This window comes from Fukomys damarensis, unplaced genomic scaffold (genome assembly GCF_012274545.1).
Source record: "Fukomys damarensis isolate Sample0158 unplaced genomic scaffold, DMR_v1.0_HiC HiC_scaffold_16, whole genome shotgun sequence".
Lineage (NCBI taxonomy): Eukaryota > Metazoa > Chordata > Mammalia > Rodentia > Bathyergidae > Fukomys > Fukomys damarensis.
This window is the reverse complement of record NW_022900928.1, coordinates 30731216-30753704: the sequence shown is the minus strand read 5'-3', so window position 1 is coordinate 30753704 and position 22489 is coordinate 30731216. Positions and strand designations below refer to the sequence as shown.

General features: G+C 38.3%; 2 protein-coding genes across 4 annotated transcripts in view; one reads left to right on the top strand and one right to left on the bottom strand.

The window, feature by feature from the left end:
• The window catches only part of Clns1a (chloride nucleotide-sensitive channel 1A), a 34919-nt gene extending 18388 nt beyond the window's left edge, over positions 1-16531 (top strand). The window contains exons 7-8 of one of the 3 annotated variants that reach the window (XR_782033.3): positions 1264-1435; positions 15895-16531. The gene's annotated coding sequence lies outside the window, so the exon portion shown is untranslated. Of the gene's footprint in view, positions 1-1263; positions 1997-15894 lie in introns of those variants that run through there. The other 2 variants (XM_010633301.3, XM_010633300.3) reach the window with 2 other exon arrangements.
• On the bottom strand, positions 7740-22483 carry Aqp11 (aquaporin 11). The gene is made up of 3 exons (XM_010633302.2): positions 21848-22483; positions 12467-12583; positions 7740-7973 (listed from the first exon to the last, which is right to left on the bottom strand). Exons 1-3 carry the CDS (start codon positions 22464-22466, stop codon positions 7894-7896), a joined length of 816 nt encoding a protein of 271 aa, XP_010631604.1. The 5' UTR covers positions 22467-22483; the 3' UTR covers positions 7740-7893.
• Between the last annotated feature and the right edge of the window lie 6 nt (positions 22484-22489).

Sequence of the window (22489 nt, the reverse complement as noted above, 5' to 3'; positions counted from 1 at the left end):
ATCTTTATTAAAAGTTTTATTCCTAAACATTTTTTCATTTTATATCAGAAATCAGCCTTTTTAAAGTTCCAGTCCTACCAGATTAATTGCTGTTGTGAATAAAACATTATTTCTCACACCAACCATGAATTGTGATACTGTTTCCTTCCCAGGTCCTGCCAGTAAAACTATCAGAAAGTAACGTAAAGTTCTGTTATTTTTGTCATTTCTGTTCTTCCCATAAATCTTTTTTTTTTTTTTTTTGGTACCAGGCATTGAACTTGGGTCCTTGCGCTTGCAAGGCAGGCCACCGAACCGCTGAGCTAATTCCCCGGTCCCCTTCCTATTTTCACATTTACTTATGTCTATGGCTACTGTATAGTTTAAAATCAGTGATGTCTCCTGTATTTGTGTGCACACCAGTGCTATATAAGCTTTGATTCTCAGCTTTCACTTCCAGATATCTGTAGCTTCTACTTCATGGGAAGCCTTGAAGTGCTTCTGCTCCATCAGAGACCTTTTGGTACCTAATTCAGTCATCTTTCCTTATTCTCATTACATTCTTTATAGCATGTTGATTTTTTCAGTTATAGCTTTTTGGTAACTTATTAAAACTGGAAGACAGAATTTTGGATCTTCAGGCTTTCACATAATAGACTCAAGAATATCAGCTACTCTGTTAATAATGATCATGAGAAACGCATTTGGACTGTCATTAATAGTTACACAAATGGGATGTTATTGCAGTTCCTGGCAAGAATTCTTAGGATTCTTTGTAATGGTGAAATAAGTATAAAATAGCCACAGATTTTCTCATGAATTGATGACCTATTTTCTGGTCTCTACCCAGAGGCAAAGAGATACTTTTCATCAAGTTTATTCATGTTCTTCATCTGGGTAGTTGACCTGAATTCCAAATAATGTCTATAAATGTTTAATTATATAAAATAGGTGTGCCATTGAAAGATGAACATGGAATAAGTGTTTGTACAACCATTAATAATTTCTGGATAATGGAACTAGGACTTCTCAATGCATGAGATGGAGTGAGGGGGAAAGTACATGAATGGTGGGATCATAACTCTACCATGTACTGACTATGCCTTTGGATGAGGTTTATAGGTTTTCTAGTCCTCAGTTTCCTCATCTATAAAATGGGGATGATAAGAACTGCCTGGCAGGGTTATTTCAAGGCCTGAGGTATATTTAAATTCTCTGGCACCCTTGAAAAGGCATTCAATGAATGATAGTTGCTGTTAACACTGCCAAACTTTTGTTTTTCAGGTTCTGCTCATAACTGTAGGAGAGAACTTGGTGCCTCTTCCCTCTGAAGAAAGGTTGATGGAAGTCTTTTTCCTTCTCCAAAACTCACTTAAACCAGTTCTTCTTCCAGATAAACTATATTGAGACAGCAAGTTGTCACCAGCAGAAGAAACTATGACCTTTATTAACAAAGGTGAATTAGCTTAACCAAGGGGTATTTGTAATTTATCATTTACCCTAAAACTAAGTTTAGGTACCTGCCGACTAGGCCTGTAATTCCTGCCTTTGCTGTATGTGTTGTCTACGCTAGTGTGGTGAAAATGCACAAGAATTGGGCAGGAAATAGACTAAAGTTAAGATGGGCAGGGCATTTCTTTGGGGCCGAGAGATATTCTTATCCCTAAAAGAAAAGGCAGAGGTCTTAAAAGTATCAGTCTCTGTCATTTTCCAAAGGGGCAAGAGTCTCACTGATTTTGGGCCCAAATTAATTCAGACCTATCTAGGAGGTCTCTTGGGAAACATCCCAATTGCATATCCTTCCATAAAAAAAAGTGCTTCTTGGTAGTTTCTGTCCTTTGCACCTGTTTTTCCAGTCTGCTTTGTTATAGCCTCTTAGGTTATATCCTTTAATTTCTGCCTTCTATAGGATAGTTTTCTGTAAGAGAACAAGTGAACTGGGATAAGGTCCTTAAAGTACTCCTGACGATAATTGTTTTGTCTTTGTAATAGCTTAACAAATAAATCTAGGTTTCCTATAGTACTGTGCTCTCATTCCTTTTTTTTTTTTTTTTTTTTTTTTTTTTGGTACTGGAGATTGAACTCGGGTCCTTGTGCTTGCAAGGCAGGCCTCTGAACCGCTGAGGTAAATCCCCAGCCCTGTGCTCTGATTCTTGACTAAAACTAATCATGAGGATTTTTTCTTTTAAGGCAATGCTGGCAAAAAAATGATATCTTTTTTCATGAACATGAAATAGTAAAGTGTATATATAGTTAGAACTTCTGGAAAATATTTAGTAAAGTGAGGATTTAACACACTTCAGGGAATTTCTGTTGCTTCTTAGATCAGGAATAATTTTGTATATTTATTAGCTCTCACTTTAGTTCATAGACATTTGGGTTGTAAGGCTGATTTGTTGTTAATAAACTTAGATTTGGACTTAAGGTATCATTATAATCTTAAAAATAAGGTTGAACAAGTTATTTTGAGTTGTTTGGCTAATTAGTAGCTGAATTCTAGTTGGATAGCCTTTAGCCCACTTTCCCCACTTGCACTTGGCTTCCCTAATTCTGCCAGGTAGACCAAAGAAAACTCATCTGTTTTAATGAGACTTTCAGCAATTTTGCATCTCTTACAATAGGTAAATGAAAAAGCCACTTGGAAATGGAAGCTAAAATTTTGAGACTTCTGTGAATGAACCATTGTCCTCAGTTCTTTACACATATAATGTGATTTATTTATTTATTTATTTAGTGCTGGGGATCGAACTCAGGACCTTGCACTTGCCAGGCAGGCGTGGTGCCATTGAGCTAATTCCCTGGCTGTTTGAGTTTAATTTTAATGTTACTGGAGGCCAGGTATAGTGGTGCATGCATGTAATCATGGCACTTGAGAGGCTAAGGCAGGAGAATCACAAGTTCAAGGCCAGTCTGAACAACACTGTTAGATCCTGTCTCCAAAAAATTAATTTTACTGTTACTGAACTTGTTCTGTTTGGAAGGCAGCTATGCTCACCACTATGCCACCAATGCTTGAACTTGTTCTATTTGCATGTTCTTCATGTTGAGAAATTTTAAAAAGGCACAGGCATCTTTCTTTTCTCCATCAAATGTGAGCCATCTAAAGTATTCTTAAAAGCTAGGGTTAGTGGGGCTGGGGATATAGCTCAGTGGCATTGTGCGTGCCTGGCAGGCACAAACTACCGAGTTCGATCCCTGGTATCCAAAAAAAGCGGGGTGGGTTAGTGGTTCTGTTTTAGGTTTTCATTTGAAAATATGGTCTCTATGGATTTCCTCCTTCAGATCAGCTTGTCAGATATGTACACTCTTCTAACATGCATATTTAAATTCTTGTGTGTTTTGAGATTGTGTTAGTATCTTCCTCAGTATTGGTAAAGGTAAGAGAGTATATTATGTTCAGATGATTATAATGTTTGGCCCTTTGCTTTAGACAGATATGATTGGTGATAGTTTAGAAATACTAAATACTTGAAATTTGCTTCATCTGCAGGATTTCAGTAGGTTCACAATTTAAGTTAATTCTTATGGAGAGTATTTCTTTATAGAATGGATGCATCCATGTATCCACATCTGGTTTTCTGCAAATAATATATAATAATTTAATTTTAAGCAATATCCCTTTACAGAATTATTGCCATCCCTTGATAAAGGAGCTGGAACATCTTTAAACTGAGATCTTAACTCTGCTCAATATACACAAATCAGTATCTAATTTGAAGGATTTCCTAATTTCAAATGAGAAGTCAGAAAAGTTTCTGAGAGAGGAGTGAACCAGGTTAGGATTCTGTTTTTAGCTTACTTTTTTTATTTTTATTTTTTTGAGACAGGGTCTCACTATATAGTTGAGACTGACCTGGAACTCACTATGTAGACCAGGCTGGCCTCAAACTCACAGCAATCCTCCTGCCTCAGCCTCCTGAGTGCTGGGATTACAGGCTTGCACCACCACGCCCAGCTTTTAGCTTACTTTTTATTTATTTATTTTTGGTAAGAGGTGGGGGGGTGGGGGTGTCTTTGCGCTTGTGAGGCAGGCGGTGGCACCACTGGCTAAATCCTTGGCCCCTAGCATACTTTTTAAAGAGAAAGAAAATAGCCAGGTGCAAGGGTGCACACCTAAAATCCCAGCTATTCAGGAGAATGGCAAGTCTGAGGCCAGCCTGGACATCTGAGAGAGAACTTGTTTCAGAATTTTAAAGTGGTGGGGAGGGGACATAGCCTAGCATGAGTGAGGCCCTACGTTCAGTCTCCACTACTGCAAAAGAAAAAGAAAATAAGGGCTATATAACTTAGGGATAAGGCTAAGTAGCTAAAAGTATATATCGGCTAATAATTCTGAAACTTTTTAGGATTGTTTTTGGGGAATTGTATGAATCACATATATATAATTTCCCAAATTACACACATAAAGCACTTGGAACTAGGTAGAAGTAGCTCAAAAGACGCCAATTATTAACGATAGTAGTAATGACTTACTTTCATAGTACAACTTTAACCATCCATTTAAAGTACATCTGTGAAGTTTGAAATATAAAACTGTACTGAGCAATTAAAATAGACCATGAAATCCTTGAATTTTTCCCCATAGGCCCTTCAGACTTTCACTACAAGTCTCTCATTCTGTAAACAGGTTTAAGGTACTGAAAAATGTAGTTTCTAGACATGCAACAGGTTTGTTAAATATATGGGAGTGGTTGCATCAAGGCATATCAGTAGTAGCAGTGAAAAACAGCATTATGAACAGAAACAAATACTCTCAAAATGAGTAATCTAAGCCTAGGTAATATATAGTGCAAATAGTGAAGGCAATTAATATAAAGATAGTACAGCAGTTTTTATAAAGTTAAGATCATCTGTCAGCTCAAATTCTGGTCTAGCTCAAGCAGCAAAAAGTCATTAGAAAGCTACCGGTGACTCACAAAATAGACAGGCAGCCAGGTGTAGTGGTACACGCCTGTAATCCCAGCACTCAGGAGGCTGAGGCAGGAGAATTGCTGCCAGTTCAGGGCAAGCCTGGGCTACCTAGGAAGTTCAAAGCCAGTCTCAACTAATAGACCTTGTCTCAAAAAAAAAAAAAAAAAAATTTGCTGTGGGGTGTTGAAAATAAACGAAGCTCATAAAAATGTTTGGAAACTAGGAGTGGTTACTGAAGATGTATCCCCCAATGGTATTAGACTGATTTCTTCATTGTACCATGTCTTTGAGTGACCACACTTAGGGCAACTACATAGTCTCTTTCAGCTTTCTTTGTGGAATGGCAGGCATTGCCCCTGTCTAGAGTCTCACAGTGATGGATTACCCCGAATAGGAAAGATGCTGGTTTGTTTAAAAAATAATGGTAATTTTTTAAAAATATAATTGTCTGTTGCAACTTCAAATTAGAAAAGTTCAGATTGTGCTCTAATACATGTGTTTGCAGGCATAGAAGAAGCAGACTTTTTTTTTCATTTAGTCAAATTATAGGCTGTGTGATTATGATGAACTAGAGGAACGGTGTTGCAGGTAAATGCAAACGTGTTTGTGAAGATGATTGCCCAGGTAATTTAAGCTGCTCACGTAGAAAAGGATACAGGGGGTGTGACAAATGTGAAAGAGTATCAGTAAGCAAAAGTTCCCTGTAGGGGTTGGGATCATAGGAGGAGGTACAATGGTGAGCTGGAAAGGGGTTAAGAGTTGGAGAATTGAGTGTTTGTGATTATAGATTTTGGTTATTGGTAATGATAAACCTTTTTTTTTAGCCTTTTTAGTTAGGGCCTTACTTTGTAGCTCAGGCTAGCCTTGCACTCACTATGCAGCCTGGGCAAGCCTTGAACTCATGGCAAACTCATGGGGATCCTCCTGCCTCCACCTCTCGAGTGCTGGTGTGTTGGGATTACGAACATGCACCACCACATCCAGCATGACTTCTTATTTTAAATACTATGGCAGCTCAGTAAAACTTATCATTTAACTATTTAACATTTAACTACTTGGTCCATAATTTTGTGACCTCTAATTTTTACTTACTGCTCTGGTATGTTTATGAGTTAAAGCGACAGAGTACCTTATCATCATACTGGCTGCCTTGTAAGGTAGGCTCAGCAACAAGCTGCACCAGGTTCTGTCTGCAGGTGTAAGTAGAATGACTATCTCCAAGCTGATCTCTAAGCATCACTTAAGTTACCTGGCGACTTAATTAAATGATTAGTATTACTCAGGCAGATCATATCTCACTCCTTTTTTTGAAAAACCTTCAAATCTAATTGATAATGGAATTGCCTTTAAAGAGAAACACATTTAATTTTTTATGGCCTGAACTTTTGATAAAAATTAGACCTAATAAAATAAAAGGATTATGACAGAAAAACTGAAGGTTCTTTAAATCTCAAAAAATACCTAAATTTATTTACTTAATCATTTACTTATTTATTTTTGGTACCAGGGATCTCTCAGGACTTTGCACTTGCAAGGTAGGCAGCAGAATCACTGAGCTAAATCCCTGGCCCCTAAATTTTAATTTTTATAAAAAATTTTAATGTTTCTTCTGAGCCTGCAGTTTAGTCACAGTAATGACTAACAAGTTCTGGGGTTGAAGTAGAACTCTGTGTGACTCTCTGTGACCTTGGGCAGAGCAGCACTTACAAAGTCCTCTGTGCTTAGCTTCCTTTCCCATAAGATGGAAATTAAAAGTCTATATCCTAAGAGCCCGGGATATAGCTCAGTGGCACTGCACCTGCCTGTCAAGTGCAAGGTCCTGAGTGTGATTTCCTGGTACTGGAAAAAAAAAGTCTATACTCTTGTTTACTTTACAAGGTGCAAATGAGAGAGTGAAAAGCTGAAATCTTTTTTTTTTTTTGAGACGGGGTCTCACTGTGTAGTTCAGACTGCCCTGAACTCACTATGTAGCCCAAGCTGGTCTCGGGCTCACAGCAATCCTCCTGCCTCAGCCTCCTGAGTGCTGGGATTACAGGCATGCGCCACCACGCCTGGCCTAATAAAGGAAAATCTGACTATAAGGTCTCACTCTGCGTTTGTTTGTTTGTTTGTTTGTTTGTTTAGGTACTGGGGATCGAACTCGGCCCTTGCGCTTGTGGGGCAGGCACTGGAACCATTGTATTAAATCCTTGGTCCTCTGAAATCTTGATTTCTTTCTTGCTTTCTTTCTTTTTTTTTTTTTTTTTTTTTTTTTTTTTTTTTTTTTTTTTTTGTACCAGGGATCAAACTTAGGGCCTTGCACTAAGTGAGACTAAGTGCAGCACCTCTGAGCTAAATCCCTGGCCCTAAAGTTTAAATCTTAATTTCTGTGGTGCCCCATTTTATTTTGTTACAGAATCACCTTCCCTAAAGATAGTGAGATTGTCTACTTAGAGAAAATAATTTTATTAGATACTAGATTAGAATATATTTAAAATTTAGGAAACCCCTTTAGGGTGTATCATCTACTTCCAAAAGCAACTTTCCTAGTGAAAGGTGATGCTACTGATGGTATCGCTGTGTTGAGGTAGTGGCTGAAAAATATCTTCTCTCCAGTTCTGTAAACAAAACCATTGTGTACTTTGGGTAAAAATCTTGTTCTTCCAGGTGACACCTGATACATAATTTCTTTGGTCCTGCTCTATCACCTTTCCTTCCATGGTCAACCTTATACAGTATCATTAAAGTTAAGAATTATTTGAGGTTATATGTGCAGTTTAATGAGTGGGTCTTTTTTAGCAGCATTTAATACATCACTCCAAAGAACAAGTCTTAACTGAGAAATGCAGAATACCTCATTTTTACAGTAATTTTTTAAAGTCCCAGTGATGAAATCTTTAAAGACAACTTCTTCAGTGGAAGTTAAAACATTGATGAATCCACAGAAGCCAGTATGATGTGATAAAATTTTTTATCACATTCAGCTTGACTGTCCTGTAACTTAGCCTGAGTCTTTGGGAATAGTTACTCCTTTTTATTAATTGTTTGACTGTTATGCAGCCATGGTAGGAAAAAGCTGAACATCAAAATCATCAACAGTATACCTGAAAGACAAAATACAGATTAAAAGAAAAATCATAATCACTAATTGGGTATAAATTGGTATTCTCACATTTTTCTTTAAACACGTATCCTTAAATACAGTATGTACTTGGTAAACCAAGTAGGAGCCAAAGAATCAATTTAAAGAATAAGCGAGCTCCAAAGATTAAGAGTTTTAGTTTTGGTTTCATTTCTGACTTGCAAAGAAAGCCTGGATTTAGGTCGTCTTTTGCTTTTCTGTAAAGAGACAGCTCTCCTTCCCTGCTGGGACCCTCAGACTAGAGTACCTGAAAGCACTGAGTTTTCATGTGGAGGCTCAAGTGAGAATAATGTGGTACTGTACATTACATTGCTTTTTCCTCTTACTATTACCCAGCCATTACTTTTATCTTTTGGAGGGCGGTACCAGGGATCGAACTCGGGTCCTTGTGCTTGCCAGGCAGGCAGCGGAACCACTGAGCTAAATCCCTGGCCCTAATAACTTTTAGATTTATCAAATAAAATGTTTGAAACAAAATTTTAGTTAATGCTGAAAGTTTAATTTTTTAAAAATTTTATTAGTACATTTGCAGTTAATTACATTCATTGTGTGGATTTGATACATGTACATAACACATCTTAATTATTTTTATATCCCTTTGCCTTCCCCCTTTCCTCCTTTCTCTATTTCTTGGTCCTCTTCCCATTTTGAAATTTTAATACAATAAAAATATTTTTAAAATTTTCATATTAGTAAATCTTCATTTTTGTGCTTTTGTGGTGCTGGTGACTAAACCCAGAGCTTTAGTGCATGCTAGGCAGTGACTCTTAACACAGCCACACCTCCAGACCTAAATCTTTGTTTTTGAGGTTACATCAAACAAATTAAAAACTAGGCCTTTGCTCAGTTTTTCAGTGTGAAATAAGGTGGAAGAAGGTGTAAGGGCTCAAAATTGATATCTTGAAAGGGAATTAAGCAATGATCTTAATTTTTTTTTTTTTTTTTTTTTTGTACCAGGGATTGAATAGAGGACCTAGTGCTTGTAAGGCAGGTGGCAGAACCACTGAGCTAAATCCCCGGCCCACTAATCTTAAATCTTAATGTTTTTAGACTTAAAGCTCTAGGGTTTACATTTAGATTTTGGAGGGAGTACTGGGGATCAAACTCAGAATTTTGTGCTTTAGAGGCAGGCACAGTGCTGCTGAGCTCAATCTTCCCTACAGATGTTTAAAATGAGGCTTGAAACTATTTTTTTTTTTTGGCAACAGAAAACCCTCAAGATTTGGCTAGCATTTTGATACTCTTAACAGTTTTTTGAAAGATCACTATGTAACCAGTCTAAATGAAAAGTCAGATACAATCCCTATGTTAACTGACCCCAGATTTTGTCAATTTCTTTTATAGAGTTAAAGCTAGAAAACAAGACATGAATTTAAAACTTTACAAGATAGCATGTGGGGCATGCCTATAATCCCAGCAGTTTGAGAAGCTGAGGCAGGAGGATCCCAAGGTCAGCCTGAGTAATTTAGTAAGAGCCTGTCTGAAAATTAAAAATTGGGCTATGGATGTAGCTTAGTGTGAAAGCCCTGGATTTGATCCCCCAAATGACCAAAACAACAGCAGTAACAAAAACTTCTTCCAAAAATGGGATTGCAGTTTCATTAAAGTACAAAGAATTTGCCAAATTGTATTGTATGAAATAGATAAACTAAGAAATAATTTTATATTCCTTTGGGGTTTTGTTTTTTGAGGCAGGGTCTTAACTACATAATCCAGACTGACCTTCCTATGTAGCCCAGGCTAGTCCTGAACTTGCAGTCCTGCTTGAGCCTCCTTAGTACTAAGATTACAAGCATATGCCACCATGTCTGACTTTCTGTTTACATTCTTACAGTATTTCTAGCATTTTTAATATGGAAAGATGATAGAGACTATTAGAGGAATTACAAAGATCTCTTATGAGAGCTTTTGAAATTGGATTTTTTGCTTGTTTTTTCATTTTTTCCATCTCTTAACTCTTTGAATAGCTCTTGTAAATTATAATTTTCTTATTTTTCCCATTCTGGAGTTTGTGACATTTTTGTTGTTTTTTTTTTTTTGTACTGGGGATCAAACTCAGGTCTTTGTGCTTGCGAGGCAGGTACCAGAACCACTGAGCTAAATCCCTGGCCCTGAGGAGTTTGTGACTTTATTTGGAGCCATTTTTTTTCCATAAGGAATGTAACTTAAAAACATGACAAAATCCAATAGCAAGCTAGAATTTTGTGTTCTAACAACTGCCATTTATTTACATACATGTATTTATCGACATATATTGAATGATGGCTTTATTTTCATTCCTAAACTTCAAAAGACTACAAGAGTGTGCCTCTTTAAACCAAAAACTGCAACAGAAATTTTATGTTGAGTCCCTTAGAATCTGTGAATGAGTACTCTCAGCAAGCTAAATAGGGCCATGCATAATTACAGAAGAGTTTGATCCTGATTCTATTTGTAAGGGATTCTTTGCATGGACAACAAATAAATGAATATATTTTTTCTTTTGGTATTTCAACTGTTTTCACATGTCTTTGAAATGTGGTAGTGGCCACAAGTAAGATGTTATCTTCTTGTTTAACTATACAGATTTGAGAATACTGTATAGTTCTCTGCTCTACTCTCCCACTCTGGTCTGTAAAGGAGGAAGAGTTATTTTTTCTTTCTTTATCATGAGACTTTTTCCTTTATCATGTGCCTTTTCTTTTTAAACAGAAGATGAGCATTAAGAAACAAAATGTTAACTGGACAAAAATGGGAGTGGAGAATTAGTGGAGGCCACACATTCTTATTAATTTACAGTTATAAATTATAAATAGGTCTAAAACTGGTAACTAAGGTGTGGAGCTAAACTGGTAACTAAGTAGGTGGAATCCAATTCCAGCACTCTGGAGGCTGAGGCAGGAGGATCATAGGGACTAGAGGCCAGCCTGGACTACAAAATGAGTTAAGGCTGGCTTGAACTACATAGTGAGACTTAAAAAAAAAAAAAAATCATGAAATGCTGACAACTTATACAAAGAAATGCTCTTTTCTGGGAGATGGTCTTTCATGTAGTTGAAACTTTACAGTCTGAATTATAGTGCTGGAATTAGATTACAGGCTTGCACCACACAATAAGCTCAAGAAATGCATATGGCCTGGGCTGGAGGTAAAGCTCTTGGTAGACCTAGCGTACTTGCCACCCTAGGTTCAAGCTCAGTGCCAGCACCAAGACCACCCCCCAAAAAAAGAAAAGAAAAAGCCTATTATAATTATTGTATAATATTTTTCAATTATTTGACCCCTCTACATAAAAATGGTTATATATCTGATCCAAATAATAAGAGTGAAGCTTGTGGATAATTTAAAAACTGCTTAACTGCAATTATTTAGTATTTTATGAGATACTTTTCTGCAAGTCAGGGGAACAGAGCTCACAAATTTGCTAAGATAATTTCAGCCAAAAAGATTTTTTTGTTTAGTAATCACGCCAGTCCCATCCTCACCCGTACTGGAAATTGAACTCGGGACCTTGTACTGGCCAGGCAGATCCCCACCCCTCCACCCCACCAACAGTCTAAGTTGGCCTCAAACTCGTAGGCTCAAGGGATTCTTTTGCTTCAGTCTCCTAGTAGCTGTAACTACAGGCAAAGGCCACTGCACCTGAAACTGTGTGTGCATGCAGATCAAACCCTGCCAATGAGTTACAGCCCACCTCTGAGTCTGTGCCTGTGGGTGGTATGTGTATGGATGGTACTGGGGATTGAAACTGGGGTCTTTGAATTCAACTACATCTCCAGCCCTTTATTTTTTAAATTTTGAGATGATCTCAACTAGTTGTGCAGGCTGGGCTCAAATTTCAGCTTCCCAGAGTGTTGGGGTTACAGGTGTGTACTTCTCCTGCTCCTTGGGATTTCTTAAAGGGATTTCATACTTTAAACTGATTAACCTTAACTTGATTTTATTTCTTTAAAAATAAAAACAGTTTTAGCTGGGCATGGTGATTCATGCCTATAATCAGCTGAGGCTGATGCAGGACAACCTCGGCTGCATAGTGACCAAGGACAGCCTGAGACACATAGTAGTGAGAACCTGTCTCAAAACAACAAAACAAAAATTGATAGAAAACAGTTTTTAGGGCCAGGAATTTAGCTCCTTGGCACCATGCCTCCTCACAAGTGTAAGGTCCTGAGTTCGATCCTTGGTACCACAAAAAGAAGTTTTAAATTAATTAATTGTATTTACTTATTTATAGTGCTAGTGAAACCCAAGGCCTCCTGAGTGCTAGGTAAATGCTGTACTACTCAGCTACACTCCTAGCTCTGATAAAGAGTTTTAAAGGCGCAAATAAAATGTTACTTTGAATCTATTAACTTCCTTTTTCATTTTCTTTTTTTGATTACTCTGGCTGTGGAAATTGACATATTACAGTAACAGTCCATATCACATTTTTAAGATACCCTGATTTTCAGACATGTTAAATAAAAATATGCTTACCTAAAGAAGGAGCCAGCCAGTATACTATAAAAAATCGAGGAAAAGCTTCATCAAAACACATGAAATGAAGTGAAAGTGCCAAAGCTGGATTAAATAGAGCTCCTGTTAGACTTCCTCCTGTAACACATTTTAAGCAGAGTGATTCCAAACGGTGTATTTTACATTTTCTTGTACTTATAAATCAGTGGGTTATTCAGCTACTTCTAGATTTGTAAGTATTCTTATTCTATGATATTCTTTGCAGACTAAACCAGCATAGAGTCTAAGAGAGAGGATTATAAAATGCTAGATACAAAAAAGACAAATGATATTAGGAGTTTAAACTCAGCACTTTGCCTGTGTGCTATAAAGTGCACACTGGAAGTTAATGTGCTCTATTATTGTTCCAACAGTTTTGACTGCTCTTAACATTCATCAGTTTGAATTAATAATGAAAAAAATAAAATGAAAGTACAGCTAAAATGAATATAATATTTCAGGATACCCATGGCCATCACATGCCTTTGTATTGAAAACAAAAAATAAAATGAACTAAAGCATTATCATTGTTTTTACTTGTTAGAAGGGTCTTTAAACAGGAAAATCTCCAAAAGAACAAAAAACAAAGAAGTGACTGACTCAAAGTTCATAAAAACAGAAGTGATTGTAAGTGGTCATGAGAGATAAGCACAAATTTTAACTGTGACTTTTCAGGACTCATGTTCCTCGCCACCCATATTCCAACTGATATGAGGGCCAGGAATGTATAGTTCTGGCCACAGGGCAGGAAAGGAAAGGCAGGGAGGCTGGGTGACTGTCCAGCACTGCAGAGCTGTGGCTGTGCTTTTCTCAACCTTACAAGCTTCCCCAAGACAGTGATGTTCCTGGTAGTTCCTCCTGTTGGAAGCCTAAGGATACGCATCTATCTCTTCCTTCAGGCAGAGATCGATTCCAAGAGTTTCACAGAGTTAACATACCAGAACTACAGTATAGTGTCTTCATAAACTGCAGTAAAGTGAATTTGGAAATTAAGTGACCCTTTCATATTTCACAGAAATTTTACACTTGATGGGCTGAGAATAATGAAGCTATGTTGAGATGAAGATACTGAGCAAAACAGCTCACTCAATGGCTTTTTCCTAGCATACCAGCCTGACGGCATGATTCATGTTCATGCCCCAGCAATGACAAATGGTATCGTGTCATGGACCTTCAGTCCTTAGTCAAATCCTGGATTGTAAACCTGCAACTGCCACGGGCTAACAGAATTGTTTGCTTGGCAGCTGGTCAGTAAAAGTCCACAGAAAATGAGTTCCTAGGTCTAGTAGCTTGGGCAGAAAGAGTAAGGCTCACATTTTTATGACCTATGGTAATACAAGTGAACTATGAACTAAACAATTGCCCTTAAAATTATTTGACCTCAGTACTGTGGGCTACAGTGTACTGAAGACTTTCTGTTATAAGATGAACATTATGTCATTCTCATACCATTCTAAAACTTGAGCTTTCCTTATCTTCTAACCCTTACATCACTGTTCTGTTCAATGTGACTTGGCAAAAGATGCTCCTCCTACCAAGCAGTAGTCTTATCCTCCATCCTTTTTTTTTTCCCTGAGGACTCAGATGATGGCTGGCACCAACCAGACATATAAGTAGGGGCACCTTAGCTTTCTCAGCCCCACAACTGAACGCAGTTGCCTGAGTAACCTTAGAGGATCTGCCCATCTAACTCAGAATTGTGAAAGATAATAAATTACTGTTAAGTTTTGAAAGGGTTTGTTATGGATAAAAATGAAAAGAAATGCACATCAGGCACAGGTTCCATGTTAACAAAAGCCCCAAACATGGGCTTTGCTGTTTCACTGGGTACAGCTTTGTTGTAGGGGGCTGTCCTGTGCACTATAGAATGTTTACTGGCATCCCTGACCCCTACCCCGCAGATGCCAGTTGCATATTCTTCTCCTCATACTGTAACAAGCAAAAATGTCTCCAGATATTGCCAAATGTTTCCTGGTAGCAAAGTTTCCCTAGTTGAGAACCACTGTCCTGGAGAGAAACTGGAATTTGTATATAAGAAATTTGCTTATTTATAGTGACAACTAGATAAACTAAAAGTGCATTTATAGAAAAGTAGGTAAATAAGTTTTATTACTTTGGAATATCCTGAAGTGTTTTGAGATGATGAGAAAATCTCTCTACTAGCATAGATGTATCAACTACCACCAAAAAAAGCACAATGTAAGATGTGAGATGGGTCAGCCTTCTGCCACTTTGTCAGAATACCTGAGAGGAACAACTCAGAGCAGGAACGATTTAGCTCACAAGTTTCAGAGGTTTCAATCCATGGTCAGCTAGCTCCATTTCTTTATGCCTTTCATGAGGAAGAGACATGGCAGAGGGTTTGATGGAAGGAAAGCTGCTGGACTTGAAGCCAGAAAGCAGAGCTAGAGAAAAATTTCCTAAATTACCATCACCTCCCAATACTGCCATCAAACTGCCATGAGTCCATTAATGGATTAAACAACTGATGAAATTAAACCTTCATGACCTAATCACTTCCCAAGAGCCCATCATCTGGCAATCAAGCACGTGATCTGTGAGGGACATTTAGATCAAAACCATAACATTAGATACAATATTTTATGCTAACGTGAACATAAGTATATAATAGTTTCAGTGTAGTATCTATATGTGTAACAAATTGCATTTAAAGAATATTGAAGAAAAATATGGAAGAACAATACACACCACACACAAAGATTACCAGTGGCAAGAACAAGCAGAAAAGGAGAGGACAGGCATGGAAGGTGACAGTCAAAAGACACTTGTTTCTGGGTTTTTGTGGGGGTTTTTTGTATCCAGGATCAAACTCAAGACCTTGTGCTTGTGAGGCAGGCTATGGCACCACTGAGCTAGATACCTGGCTCATGTTTCTGTCTTTTATAAAGAACACATTTATGTGTAATTAAACGTGAATTATTTTAAAAGAATAATCAGGCACATAACTATTTGAAAGTGGCTTCTGCAAACAAATTACTATTTATTGGCCTTTGAAGGATGATCTTATAATAGTGTGTGTTGGAGGTATCACTAGGGAGATCTTGCTGGCTGAATCCCTTGAGTCTTAGAGGACAGTGTGAACTTAATGAAATTACCACATCCAAAGATGAGGTCCCAGGTCTAGCAATTCTAGGGCACTAATATTTCTCAATTTTTTTAAGGGGAATAAAATTCTGTGTGTTGGGCTGGGGATTTAGCTCAGCGGGTCCTCTGCCTTCCTTGCAAGCACAAGGTCCTGAGTTCGATCCCCAGTACCAAAAAAAAAAATCTGTCAGAAGAATATTAGTTATAATTGTGTAGCACTCATATATAAGCCAGAAGGTCAATTTACAAATTCATAGTGGGAGCTAGTCCTTTCAGTAACCAGAATATTTGTCTTCCATCTCCAGGGCACCTATTTCCTGTTAAGTACCCCCTGGAAAGCCAGTCTGCCCTCAGAAGTCATCTGGTGAGCATATAATCAAACACTATGATGAAGTCTGGTAAAACACCACTGTCCAGGACTGAAAGTATCTCTCAGTGACAAGACTGTTTTCCCCAGGTTCAATCTCTGCCTGGTGGACAAGGCTCTCAATTACATCTCCAAACATTCCACATTTTTATTGCTGGTTCACATCCTGTTGATATGCTTATTTACTAATTAAGCTTTCTAGCTAGCTGATTTTAGGCTAGTTATTCTTACAGACCTGGAGAATGCCATTAACATTTCTCAGGTTAGGGGAACATGTAGGAATCTGAACAAAAATCATTTAACTGGATGATTTGAAAATAGACAAATTTCTATATAAAAGTTGTAAATTAAACTTACCTGAACTTATCCCCAAAGGACTTGTGAATATCAAAAGAATCAATTATGCCAAAATGATCAAGTTATACTTTAAGCTGATGAGAAGTTATAGGGTAATAGTAATAGAAGTTAGTAGGGCAATATAATAACAATAACATTTCTTAAGCACTTAATATATGCCAGATGCTATGCTAAGAACTTGAAATACTACTCATACTCTTATGACATTGTATTATTCTCTTTGTGTGTGTGTGTGTGTGTGTGTGTGTGTGTGGTACTGGTGATAGAACTCAGGGCCTTGTGCATGCTAGGAAAGTGCTCCAACATTGAGCTATATCCACAGCTCTCCTAATTTGTGATAGCATCTTGTTACACAGGGTCACTGCAAGTTCGAGGCCAGCCTAAACTACAGAGCAAGACCCTATTTCAAAAAACAAAACAGAACAAAACAACAAAACGAGATCGCATGCTGCTAAATTGCCCAGGCTAATTCCAAACTTTTATTCCTGCCTGAGCCTCCAAGTATGTCCTACTAAGCCTGGCTTTAGTCTGCACTTTAAAGATGAGGAAACTGAGGACCATAACTCAGTACATACTGAGTTCAAGGGTACAGCCTAACTCCAAACCTGTGCCTTAACCAATACATTATACTGCTATAGTAACAAGTATGGGACCTTTGTTTGAAGCTGGCCTCCTTTGTAAATTGGTAATAGCATCCACTTTATGTAATTGTTGTGTTAAAAGGAACACATGGACTTAGTTCCCTTTTTTGACAGATAATCTTACCTGCATTTATGACTTAGAATGATACCAAAAATCTGGAACGAAGTAAAACTACAGTTTCTTCAAACAACCTGTTATTTATATTGAAAGCCCATGGAATATAATTTGGAATACCAAATATATATTTTATCTTTGTTTGCAATTTTTTAAAAAATGAACAAACAAATAGTTCATTTACTTACTCTAAAAATTCTTACTGCTTATTTTAGTACCATGTGACAGTATGCTAGGCACTGGTTATATATTATGATGAATAAATTTGGTCTCTGTACTCAAAGCTTATAATCTGGTTGCAGAAGACAGGCATTATGTCAGAAAATGATGTATAATTTAAAAGTCTACAAGCCAGGTGCAGTGGCACTAACCTGTAATCCTACCATTCTGGGAGGCTGAGACAGGAGGATCACAAGTTCTAAGCCATCTGGGCAACTTGATAAATTAGTGAGGTCCTGTCTTCAAATTTAAAAAGGGCAGGGGTTGGAGCCACGGATTTAGCTCAGTGGTGTCACTGCCTGCCTCACAAGCTCAAGGTCCCAAGTTTGACCCCTGGTACCATAAAAAAATAACAAATAACAAATAAAATAAAAGGTGTGGAGGGGACTCGCCTGCAGCCCACTGTGAAGGTTCTGTGTTAAATCTCCAGTACCACAGAAAAGTAAAATTCTACAAATTTAAAGTGGTGCAGCAATAAAGACAGCTTACATGTGTAGAATAACATTTTTTCAGTATCTAATTATGCATAAAAATGAATGTAATTCTCTTATCTTGTTCATTGAACTAAATTCTTCCAAAATCCAAATTAAGGAAGATTCGTTTGACATCTGCATTAGTACTTTGTAGCACTAAGAGACTGGCACAGAGGGGCATACCTGTCATCCTAGCTACTCAGAAGTTCTAGGTGAGAGGATCACTTGCTCATGAATGCAAGAGCAGCTTGGGGAATATAGGGAGACCTCATCTCAAAAAAAAAAGTATATAACTCTGTAAGTCACACAGCTATTTTTTTAACTTTATAGGTAGGCCAATAAATATGAGTGATAATAACATCAGTAGCCTCTGATGCACATAAAATTTTGAGGTTCTGGGCTGGCTCAGTTTTAGAGCATGTGTTTAGCATACTCAGGGAAGCCCTGAGCTCAACCCCAGGAGTGGAAAAACTTGGGATGCTAAGAATCAATGAATACGTACATCATCCTAGTAACTTGTGGCTATGCTGCTAGACAGTTATATTCTGAATCTTAATCCAAATCATTAATCATTTATTTTGATGTGACCTGTATTGGTGATTCCTGAGTGCTCTCAAAGCCACATGATTAAAGGAATTTCAGAGCAGTGCACCCTTGTCAAGTCTGTACTCATACTATGTGAGAAGTTTAAAAGTTATACCAAAGTGACTTGTAATGAGGCCGGACCCAGTCAACTCTTCTGCCCTATTCCCTTTACTTCTTATGCCCTTCTTGTAAAAGCCTTGCTTTTACCTGACAGTACATTCAAGACAGTCCATCCGTTCAATCTGGAATAGAGTTATGACATAGCCGCAGAAAATAATGTAGAGTGATATGGTTTAATGCAGCATTTCCCAAACCCGGTTTTCTTCGGCTACATGCTCCAAGACAAAAGGATCTCTTAGGTTTGCAAACTGTGTGCCACCTCCTCCTCTTGAGTGGCCCATTACGTAGCAGTAAAGGCTCTGTAAGATCTTAAGACCAGAAAACCTATTTAATCCAGACTTATTTGGCAATTGAATTCTTTCATCATTTAAAAGGATTTTAATTGTAGTAAGATGTGTGTGTGTGTGTGTGTGAGTGTGTGTGCATGCCATTTGGTGTTCTTTACATTCATAATGCTGCTCCACCATCAGGACTTTTTCCAAAAGTTTCCAACCACTCCAAAAAATTTTTCTCCATCATTCCAAACACACACTTTGTATCCTTTAAATAATAAGACCCCATTCTTCCCTCTTCCCCAAGCCTTATAATTTCTATTATACTGTTTGACTCTGTGAATTTGCCTGTTTTACATATAATATGAAAGTGAAGTCATACAACATTTGTCCTCTTATGTCTGCATAATGTTTTCAAAGTTCATCCATGTTGTAGTGTATGTCAGAACTTTGTTCCTTTTTATAGCTAAGTCATTCAATTGTGTATGCTTTTGTAACTGTAGAAATACTGATAATGAAATGAGTAGGTGCTTTAGTGTGAGTTTGAACCGTGGTTCCAGTATATTCTAGCAGTATAAATGGTGACAAGTCACTCTACTCCGAGCCTCACTTATTTTACTTAAAATAGGAATAACATTCATCAGTGGGCTGTGTAAAGATTAACTAAGAACTCATAGATTTCCTTACAAGATGCTTCGGTCTATAACATATACTCAGTGAATCTCTCTTATATGGGCAGAAAACAAAATTTAAACAAAGAGCATAATAGATTATGAATTTCTCTAAGTAGGAATAACCGGCATTTGTTCATTTGCTTCTACCCCTGTGTTTTCTGGCACTGTCCAGTACAGTAGACACTAGCTGCAGTACAGTGTGACTCTTGAACATTTCAAATATGGCTACTGCAAGTGAGGAATTAATCTTTAATTTTAGCTAATTTAAACCTAAATAGTTACATGGAGCTAATAGCTACTGAATTGGACAGGACAAATCTAGACTCCCTAGAGTAGTGGTTCTCAACCTCGGTTTCATAATGGGATCACCTGAGGGAACTTCAGAACATACCACTGCCTAGCCTCATTCGCAGAGCAATTAAATTTTAATCTTTGAAACCTGACAGGTATTTTTAAAAGCTCCCCAGGTGATTTAAAGCAAAGAGAATGTTGAGAACCACTAAAATAGTGATTGTTTATTCTCCTCCCCATTAATTAGTAGCTACATTTCAAGAAAAAAAAGGAGGGTTTGGCATCCCTTAAATTGATATTTTATTGACTTCTTCCAATAACTTTCCTATTTTACCTATAACTTCAAACATTATTTTTCTTGTCTGAAAAAATCTGTCACTATAAAATCAAAAACAGCTGATAATATCTGTAGTATTATTTATGAAGTCATAACTGTGCACTAAAAGTAACTATTCTCAGAGGTTGAGGCAGGAAGATCAAAAATTCAACCCCAAACTGAGCAATTTAGTAAGACCTTGTTTCAAAATAAAAAATAAAAAGGTCTGGGGTGAAGGCCCTGGGTATCCAGTAGTGCAAAAATAGTATAAAAAAGACAAAAATACCAACTTCATGATAACAGAAGGAGTAGGGACAGAGGTAAAGAGCCAGCTGTAGTTAATGTTATATTAATTTTAAAAACTTGCAACTTTTTATTGCCCTTTTTTTTGAGACACTGTCCCTCTAGTCATTTGTACAAGTACAGAGAGAACTAACTAAACTGTGGCATAACTTTTTACTAGGGACAGTTCTATTCATATACATTGGATTTTTCTGCTTTAGCCAAAACCTAAAACTTTGGCAAGTAACTGTTCACCACTCCTTTTCCCCTATATACCATTTATTTTCTTTTTTATATACCATTTATTTTCATCTGTCTACCTTTTTAAAAAATGCTGCTATATCTAAAGAAGGTAAAATGGATTGGGAAATCTTTCATAAATCAAACATGTTTAGGGGTCCTTACTTGAGATTGCATATAATGCCCCCCCACTTCTGTTGCTAGAACTCAAACCCAGAGCCCTGCACCTGCTTGATAAGCACACATCACTGAGCCACACCCCTAGCCCTTTAGTTTAACTATTTTGGTTTTTGGGTTTTTTTTTTTGTTTTTTTTTTGAGACAGGGTCTCACTATGTAGTTGAGACTGACTTGGAACTCACTATGTAACCCAGGCTGGTCTCAAACTCACAGTGATCCTCCTGCCTCAGCCTCCCGAGTGATGGGATTACAGGCATGTGCCACCACACCTGGCTAGTTGGACTTTTAATGGAAAGAAGATGCCCTATCATTAAATTTCTTTTCCTATTTTCATGCCTCTAAAAGTTATATATATCAGATACAGTCGCAGTAAAGTTACTTGTTGCAGTCATTTTAAATGATACTTCTTTCTTTCTTTGTACTGGGAATGAGCTGCGGTCATCTCATGAGGTGGAACCATTGAGCTAAGTCCCTGGCCCTTGAACTTTTTTTTTTTTTTTTTGGTACCGGGGATTGAACTCGGGTCCTTGCGCTTGCAAGGCAGGCCACCAAACTGCTGAGCTAAATCCCCGGCCCTAGAACATCTTTCTTAATAGGCTGTTTACAAGTTCATTTGTAACTCAAGATGAATTATTATAGAAATAAGAAATGAGTAATTTGCAGGAAAAGACTAGGATATGGAACTTCAGAATTTCTACTCCCCACTCTTAACTTACTGACCAGTCGTGTTTAAGTAAGAAGGAACTTTTTAGACCTGAGATAGTTTTTCAGTATAGTGCTAGAAAGGATCTGTACCACCTCGGCATGGTAAAAGGTAACTGGTAAGTTGTCTTTCCTCTCTAACTTTGAAACAAGCCCTTTGTAGGATATCTGAACCTTTGGCAATATCTAACAGGATCTCAGTTTCATCACAGAAGCCGCTCCCTTCCCTGAGCCCTGAAGGAAAGATCTATGTGTTGGCCTTACCAGTTAAGAACGGGGTACAAATTAAAATAATCAGGGCTGGGGCGGCAATATTTATATTACAGCACTGCAGGATTTCACATGTATATTGATAAAGAACTTAAGAGTTTCAGGTCATAGAGGCTCAGGTCGGACGTGCCAAGTGTTTTGTGGGAATGACAAACCTGCGTAGGCCAAAAAGGAGATGAGTGCAGCCAGCAGGTGGATACGAAGCTTGGTTCGGACCTCCTGGATATGTAGCAGAGCGCTGTGGAAGATGAAGGAGCAGATGGCCTCTGTGATAACCGCCTTGGCCAAGTCGGCGTGGATGGGATTCTGGCAAGCGAAGCTCCTCTCGCTGAAGTGATACTGAGTCAGACCCAGGCTCCAAAGGGCGCTCATGCAGTACCTGCTGCACAGGGCGCTCACGAGCTGAGCCAGGAACCTCATCGCCCCCATCTCAGGGGACATCCCCCCCAGCATCATCTGCATCATCAGGGTGCACGGGTTGCTAGAGGTGCCCACCAGAGTGAGACCGTGCACCAAAGAGAAGAAGTAGATGAGCGTCAGCATCCAGGTGGGGTGCGCGGAGTCCTGCTCGCTCAGAAGCAGCAGCTCGTGGGTGCAGCAGCAGATCTGGAAGGTGGCTAGAAACTCCAAGATAAAGGCGTGGGCCACGGGCCTCTGCAGCTGCTTCTGAGCGATCGAGCGTGCCAACCCCATGAACAGCACGACCAACAGTATCAGCCCCAGAGAGGTGCAGCTGTCGCGCACCTCGGGCCGCAGCCCCGGCAGCGCGGACATGGCTCCTCCGCTAGTCCGCCGGC

Coding starts and splice junctions, on each gene's coding strand:
- Aqp11 (XM_010633302.2), bottom strand. CDS start 22,466: ATGTCCGCGCTGCCGGGGCTGCGGCCCGAGGTGCGCGACAGCTGCACC. Junction 12,584..21,847: donor CTCCTTTTTGGCCTACGCAG/GTTTGTCATTCC, acceptor AATGTGTTACAG/GAGGAAGTCTAACAGGAGCT. Junction 7,974..12,466: donor CTGGCTGGCTCCTTCTTTAG/GTAAGCATATTT, acceptor TTTGTCTTTCAG/GTATACTGTTGATGATTTTG.